The sequence below is a fragment of the Vicugna pacos genome, chromosome 2 (assembly GCF_048564905.1).
Source record: "Vicugna pacos chromosome 2, VicPac4, whole genome shotgun sequence".
In the NCBI taxonomy this organism is placed as follows: domain Eukaryota; kingdom Metazoa; phylum Chordata; class Mammalia; order Artiodactyla; family Camelidae; genus Vicugna; species Vicugna pacos.
This window is the reverse complement of record NC_132988.1, coordinates 78,775,910-78,783,836: the sequence shown is the minus strand read 5'-3', so window position 1 is coordinate 78,783,836 and position 7,927 is coordinate 78,775,910. Positions and strand designations below refer to the sequence as shown.

Here is a 7,927-nt window from a genome sequence, read left to right as displayed (position 1 = left end):
TTTGAGCGGCAAGGAAAAAGTGAAGCAGAGAGAAGAGACCGAGATTTAATCCAGGACTCTAGAAGAGAAAGGACCGCCAAACCCACTCGGACTCTCTCTGGTCTCAGAGAGGAACTGCCTCTCGACTGGTGTGTTTGGACATTACTGCTGCGCAGCTCCGAGAGCAGCTCTCGGCGGCGGCATTCTCGGCCCAGTTGGCAGGTCGCCTCCGAGTGCGCGGAGCGACTCCTCGCTTGCGCTCTTGGCGCTTCTCGCTTCCCTGAGCCCCGCCGGGGGCACCGGCCGGCGCCCTCGCTGCGTGGCTGCGGGCTCCGGCCTGGCCGTGGGATGTTAGCGGTGGGGGCGATGGAGGGCACCCGGCAGAGCGCGTTCCTGCTCAGCAGCCCGCCCCTGGCTGCCCTGCACAGTATGGCAGAAATGAAGACCCCGCTGTACCCCGCTGCGTACCCCCCGCTGCCCGCCGGCCCCCCCTCCTCCTCATCCTCCTCGTCCTCCTCGTCGTCGCCTTCTCCGCCTTTGGGCGCCCACAACCCAGGCAGCCTGAAGCCCCCTGCGGCGGGGGGGCTCTCGTCCCTAGGCAGCCCCCCACAGCAGCTCTCGGCCGCCACCCCACACGGCATCAACGACATCCTGAGCCGGCCCTCCATGCCCGTGGCCTCCGGGGCTGCCCTGCCCTCCGCCTCGCCCTCCGGTTCTTCCTCCTCCTCTTCCTCGTCCACCTCTGCTTCCTCCGCCTCGGCCGCGGCAGCCGCGGCCGCGGCCGCTGCGGCCGCCGCCTCATCCCCCGCGGGGCTGCTGGCTGGCCTGCCCCGTTTCAGCAGCCTGAGCCCGCCGCCGCCGCCGCCCGGGCTCTACTTCAGCCCCAGCGCCGCGGCTGTGGCCGCCGTGGGTCGGTACCCCAAGCCACTAGCCGAGCTGCCCGGTCGGACACCTATCTTCTGGCCAGGAGTGATGCAAAGCCCGCCCTGGAGGGACGCACGCCTGGCCTGCACCCCTCGTGAGTACTATTGCTCGCACCCAGTTGTGCTTGTTCTGCCCGCTCTCAGGTCACGGCCCCTGGTGTGCGTGCGGATCGGTCCACTCTTTTGCCTCCGGAGTGGTTTGGCAGCTCCGGAATTGCACGATTTAGGTTGGGCCAGGACGTTAGCGAGGGATTCTCGCTTTCCTGAGCTCGCGTGGTTGCGTGCAAGCGCCACCCGCTCCCCAAGTCTTGGGCACGCCTCGCGGAGCGGGTGTGCATGCGTCTCCGTGGAGCACAACGTGGTGCGGGGTATGTGTCTCATACGAGGCAGGGACTGCTCCCGGAACAGCCTGGCCAGATCCGCAGGCCTGGCCTGGGTTAAAGCGGTAGGGTGGGCAGGAGAGGCTACTGCGTCCCGCCCGCATCCCTGCTTTCCTGGCTCCTGTCTGAGTGCTGAAGTCTCGCTTGACCTACAGCAGACTAACTGGCCTCCTCTCTGCGAACCGGCGGGGACGGGCAGCGGCGAGCCCTCCACAGCCCCGGGCCGAGCGCATGTATTTGCATGAACGTCTCCGCCCAGGGTGTCCCCACCTCACCTCCTCGCTCTCGCCCCTTGAGTACGCTCAGCCTGGGTGAGCCCACTGAAGACAAGTCCGCAGCCTGCGGCGGAGGGTGAGCGCGGAGTCACTTCGGGCGGCTCCCCAGCGCTGGACCCTCGCTTTCCCACTTGCCTCCATCTCGGGGGTGGGGGTGGGGGGTGGTGAGTGGGGCGGGACGCCCTGGGCCTGGACGTATTGAGGGGCATCGTTGCTCTCAACATCCCAACCCGAGAAAGAACCATAGGAAGAACGAGGTGATAGAACAAGGTTGGGAGGATGCAGCATCCCGCAGAGATCTTGCTTGAAACCAACTGAGTTAACCCAGGATCACGATAGTCTTCCAGAGTATTGGCCACCGCACCGCAGAGGCTCTCATCCTCCCGGTGGCATCTGCGGCTCAGCCCCGGCTCCTTTTTTCTCTCTGTTCTTTGCTTTTGACTGAGTCCCTGAAGTTTCTTCGAAGTCTCCGGATCTCTTTAAGCGGCAGTAACTGAGGGAAGTTCGGGGAGCCAAGTAGAGGCTCACTTGGGAAGCCTTGGGGATGGAGGGCGGTCAGGACAGATGAGGGTGTCGGGGAGACGCTATTGTACTCGTTTAGATGGCCACGTAGGGACTGCCAACAAAGACGGCGCCCCTTCCCCCTCGACCGCAGCGACGTTAGACTTGGGGGCGATTTAGCTCTCTTGTGTTCCAAAAACAAGGCACCCTTTGTTGCGCAGGCACAGGTTAGGAAAGCGTTCAAGGAACAAAACTAGTCATCCTTAAGCAAAGGCCCCGGAACCCAGCAAGCACCAACTAAATTAGGCACTCCTAATTTCCCTCAATACTTATCAGTTTACTGGGGCCTAGCGAGTCGCCCTGGCAAAGTTTAGCAATGTACTCTCTCGCTGTTGGACATCGTTGTTGGGCAGGTTATTTCCTGCTGCTACAAACACACTGGGCTTTTAAAAAACAGGTGGCCGTAAAAAGGCAAAGGAAGACATGCAGTGAGGCTGGAAGCGCCACGACATCTCTGGTGCCCGCCACGGAATAAGCTTTCTCCCCCCCCCCAAAACATTGTTTTCTTGAGTTCATTTCTTTTCAGTTGAACCGCTTGTAACCAATTGTTTTCCCCCTTTCCTTGTGTATGTGTTTTCGTAGATCAAGGATCCATTTTGTTGGACAAAGACGGGAAGAGAAAACATACGAGACCCACATTCTCGGGCCAGCAAATCTTCGCCCTGGAGAAGACTTTCGAACAAACGAAATACTTGGCGGGGCCCGAGAGAGCTCGCTTGGCCTATTCGCTGGGGATGACAGAGAGTCAGGTCAAGGTGAGTGGACCTTGCAAACCTCGAGGGGTAGCCCCCCTCATCCCCGCCGCGCGAGTACACACACGCACACCCTAAAGTAACAAACAACCGCTCGCGGGGCGCGGGTCTGAGGAGCCTGGGGAGAGATGAGACCAGTGAAGGGGGTTAAGAGGTGACAAAGGCTCTGGGGTCTCGAGGGCGGGCAAACTGTTGATGAACAAAAGGAATCAAGCCCCCGCCTTTGAAATTAGGTTAATCTAGATAGCAGCATGTGCTGGGGGAACTCGTCATTATTAGAGAATAAAAGCATTACCGAAATATCAGCCGGGTAATAGATCAGGCCAGTTAGATACCTTCTATTTATTTAATTTGTAAGAATATTCAAGCTTTTGTTTGTCAATCCAGGTTCCACTAGTTCCTAATGTAGATCAGCATTACAATGCTACTATATTAACTTGCAGGTTAAGAAAACAGTCATTCCACAGGATCTAACCACTTAGCATGGACGCATCAGCTTATAGCTTAACTGAAGACAGTCACTTTCGAATAATAATTTTCCAAATAAATTGACATTATTACCATCCTATGAAACATAAACTTATCAATAGATGTAAGATATTTTACATAAATTGTTTATGCCAACAATTTATAATTAAAATGTCACTTACCTTATAATTGAGTTGTACAGTATATTTCCAGGGAATCAAATTGGAGAAATCTTTCCCTGAAAAATAAAGGAATTGAGCCAGCTAGGTACCTTAAATCTAGTGGTTTCCTATATTTCCAGTATTCAATTTCATTTCTCTTCTTCATTTTATTGTATTTGGGGGCTTGGGGGGGATATTGTCTAAGTCTGTTAGTTATACTGTTGCTTTTACAATTAAGTAGAGATAACGTTAGCTACATCTGCTGGTTAGAGTATTTTCCCCTGGACAAGCATGATAAAATGCATTTCATGAGTGATTTTGTATGTAACTATTAGAGTACCATCACAGTTATTTTTGCAGTGGTTGGTACAGGCCCTACCACAGTAATCTGGAGGTCTTCATTTGTCACCATAAATATGTCTGTGTGGCTAGAAGTGAATTATTATAGCTGTATAAAGAAACTAAAAATCACTTTTGTAACAATTCTGATTCTGTAGGTAAATACATAACAGATGAGAAAAATGGATGAGAAGCATAAAGAGGGGACGATTCAATATGTTTAGGAAATTGGTTGCTTATTGCTGATGCTTTAGGTTAAAATATGTGTATCAAACACGATGTTAAATGAACTCTATCGATAGGCTTAAATATTTGTGCAAAAATGAATGTCTTAAGGGGAGCAATATTAAAATAATTGAAGGACTACGTATACTAATAGTGGGAAATAATTGGCAAAATTTCACTTTTAAAAAATACCTGATGAAAATTCTTGCTTGACTTTGGTTTTATGAAAAACATTAAACTGGAGAGACGAAGAGAGACAACCTACTGCTACGATTTTGGCTGAGCTATTAAATATTTTCATGCATTGATGTTGGTTATTATTACTGATTTGAGGTTTCTGTTTTAGCAGATTTTTAAAAAACTTTACATCATATATAACAAGTGTAAATGGGGAAGGGAGTGTCTTGTGTGTTTGTGTGTATTCAGACTTGAGGTAAGTGAAACAAATACCCAAAAGTGAAAAGAACAGAGGTAATTGGGATAAATGCTGTTTCTTCTCTCACAAATCACACTAAAAAAGCAAGTACACTTCAGATTCTATGAATATCTTAATCTAAGAAAGTAAAAAATGAATAAAATCACAGTCATTGTGGGGCAATATTACGAAGGGGAAAAGTTTTCTATTCCAAACTAGAAAGTGGGAAAGCGGACTCTTTTAGGGAAACTCATTTTAAGTTTCCAAGTTTCTTCTCTTCTGAGAAATCGCTCACTGACAGCCTCAATACTCTTGTGTTACTATCACTATGGCAACGGCAGTTTGTTGGTGCCTGCTACTCGGAGGAAGCTGGGGCGATGGAGACCGATTTGACGGCTTAGACTAGGGAGGGCCCTGAGGGAGTGTGTCCAGCCGTCAGCGGCCCGCAGGAGCGACTCTGGGATGTGGGAGAGGAGGCATTGCTTGGCACTGCACGCCTTAAATTCCTTCCTCTCCTGTTTCCCCTCTTCTTCGATTTCTCGGCCCCCAGGTCTGGTTCCAGAACCGCCGGACGAAGTGGAGGAAGAAGCACGCGGCCGAAATGGCCACGGCCAAGAAGAAGCAGGACTCGGAGACCGAGCGGCTTAAGGGGGCCTCGGAGAACGAGGAGGAGGACGACGACTACAACAAGCCCCTGGACCCCAACTCGGACGACGAGAAAATCACGCAGCTGCTGAAGAAGCACAAGTCCAGCAGCGGCGGCGGCGGCCTCCTGCTGCACGCGTCCGAGAACGAGAGCTCATCCTGAGCGCCCGCCGCCCGCCGGCCTCCGGCCACTCCGCGGGCACCGCGGGGACCGCGTCCCGTCTTCCCGCCCCTTGAGGCCCGGAGGACACGGCCCCGCCTGCGGGGGCCCTTTGCTATTTTCTGAGATGTACATGTCTATTTTTTTAACCTAGAAGTTGAGGGGGGCGGGGGAGAGACTCGGAGGATGATAAGAAGGCAGAGAGGACCACGAAATGCACGGCACCAATCGCGCAACTGACGCCCGCAGCTGGGCCACCTTCCTGGCCCCGCTGGGTGTCCTGGCCCTTTCCCCCACCCCCACCCCCACCCCCACCCCCAGGCCCCGCGTTCCCCCCGCCCCCGCCCCCGCCCCCGCCCCCGCCTTTGCCTCGCGGCCGGCCGGGGCGGGGCGCGGATAGGTAATCCTGACCCATCGACACCCACCGCTCCCACCGCTCGGGGGACCTCGGAGCCACACCGGCTGGCAGCCGCCACAGATGGGAAGAGGGACGTTTCTCCCCCACGAACTGCTGTGCCGACTAAAGTAACCTGTTGAAGGCTCTTTGTAAATAAATCGTGAGTCACACTGACTAGAAGTTACTTTATTGTGAATATTTAAAATGTAAAATGCTCTTTTGAATTTGGTATAAAAAGATGGACTTCCTTCTTCCTGCTACCTTTCCCCTTTTAAGAGCTATTAAAACCACATGTTCCCCTTTTATTTTGAACTTAATTGGAGAAGCATAGAAAAGAATGTTCTCACCCTCCCTCTCCTCTCGCTCCTCTCTCGGATTTGGATTTGTTCAATCTCATTTCCCCCTCCATCCCTTCTTGCTCTTCCCTGACCACCCCTGGCTCCGCGCCCAGGTCCCGCCTCCAGGACTTAAAGTAGAAGACTTGGAACCGGGGAAGGCCCCAGACCCGCCTCTCCGTTCCTCTCTGAAATTGCACAGTCGTTTGTTGCTATTTATTAGTGATTTAAAGAAAGTGTTGGGGAGGGAGGGGCTACAATAGCTTGTATTTAATTTAACTCCTTTCTGATAAAAATGTGTGTTAAAGTAGATGGTGGGAATTGTTACAACCGCTCTGGGTCAGAAGCATAAAAATCCATTTAGTTGCTGTAACTGAATTTGAAGTGTTTTGTATCATAAGAATACTATAGACGATGTAAATTGTTTTCTTTTTTAAGCTAATAATGGTGATATATTAGCATCTTTAACTTTTATTAATTTATATAAGGAATTCGGTTTGTAAAGAGAAGAAAATCCCCTTTGCAAGACCAGGTAATTGTAATGCACTTTCTGTTTCAAAGGATAAATCAAATTAAAAAACAGTTTGAAGACGTCTGTTGCCTTGAATGAAAGGATATAGATCATCTGATCTCACCAGAGATCCCAAATAAAAGTAAAGATCACAAGCATACTATATTGGTTTCTTGGGTAAAATAGCTGCTGTTACTATTACTATTACTACTACTACTACTACTATTAATATTATTATTATTATTATTATTATTATTATTATTATTATTATTATTATTATTGAGTGGGGTCACATCTATCTCTCATTCTCCTGGATTGGGAAGATAAATGCAGCCCCACTCATCAGGCTTCTTGGAGAAACTTGCCTAGCAGGCTGCCTCTGATGTCTGTGTTGTCTAATTTTTTTGTGATCGCTTTTTCCTTTGCAAGGAAGTCCCTTGGGGGGTTTGGGAAGACCTAATTTCCATATATCCAAGATAGCTTCTCAATCCAGCCTTAGCTCCCTTAGCTGAGAGGAGGCGGTGGAGCTTGCTGTCAGTGCAGCACTGCTGTTTGATGCTAATATTCCCCCCACCCCTGTAGCTTATAAGAATGCAGAAGTTGGTAGAAAGTTGGGAATCCTGATTTTGCTAAACATTATACTAAAGACAGATTTAAGGAACGCTGCTTCTAACTTATGTGAAACTCTCTAGGATTGAGAAAGCAATGTCACAGTTTCTGCAGCTGAATTTGCGAAAAGAAAAAAAAAAAAGTGGGAATCCCAGGGAGAGAGCTGCATCACTGTCTTGGGATCTTTTTGTTTTCAGACACTCAGTTATAGGCTCAGTGAAATATAGTTATCCCCTTAGTGTTTCAGGTTAATGAGCTTGTGTTCAAAGGAAGAAAAATCAATAGAATTCAGTAGATTCTTCAGGCTAGTGTTAGGTAAAGAAAGTATGGTCTATTTTGCTCCCTTGAAAATAAAAAAGCAGGGAAAACTAGGAATGAAATTGCCTGAAGGAAATTATTGTAGAATACATTCCTGATGGCATGGTTTAGTGGAAAGAAAGGATGCAAATCTGCTTTATTCATTTTCTCTAGTTTGTCTGTGAAGCTCCCAATAAACTTTAAACTTCTGAATTTCTGTGTTCTTAGCAAGACTAAGGTGTGTCTCCTATAAAGAGGCAGCTATTTCAAAAGAGGCTTTGCTGTGCAGGGGTGATGTAATTTAAATCCTAGCTGTAAACAATACATTCTTTCCTTCTTTCCTTCCTTCCTTCCTTCCTTCCTTCCTTCCTTCCTTCCTTCCTTCCTTCCTCCCTCCCTCCCTCCCTCCTTCTCCCTCCCTGCTTCTCTCCCTCCCTTCCCTCTCTCTATCATCTTTCTCTTTATGAAAAAAACCTGGGGGTAGGGGCAAATCTG

At 49.9% G+C, this 7,927-nt stretch overlaps 1 protein-coding gene across 2 annotated transcripts; it reads left to right on the top strand.

Moving 5' to 3' along the window:
- The first annotated feature begins 327 nt into the window (after positions 1-327).
- Positions 328-5,471, top strand: NKX6-1 (NK6 homeobox 1). Of its 2 annotated transcripts, XM_072973451.1 has the most exons (5): positions 346-443; positions 540-640; positions 770-997; positions 2,701-2,873; positions 5,029-5,471. In XM_072973451.1, exons 1-5 carry the CDS (start codon positions 346-348, stop codon positions 5,284-5,286), a joined length of 858 nt encoding a protein of 285 aa, XP_072829552.1. In that variant the 3' UTR covers positions 5,287-5,471. The 2 variants fall into 2 exon arrangements, with proteins under 2 accessions (XP_031544423.1, XP_072829552.1); XM_031688563.2 differs by having other exon boundaries at positions 328-997.
- Positions 5,472-7,927: the final 2,456 nt, after the last annotated feature.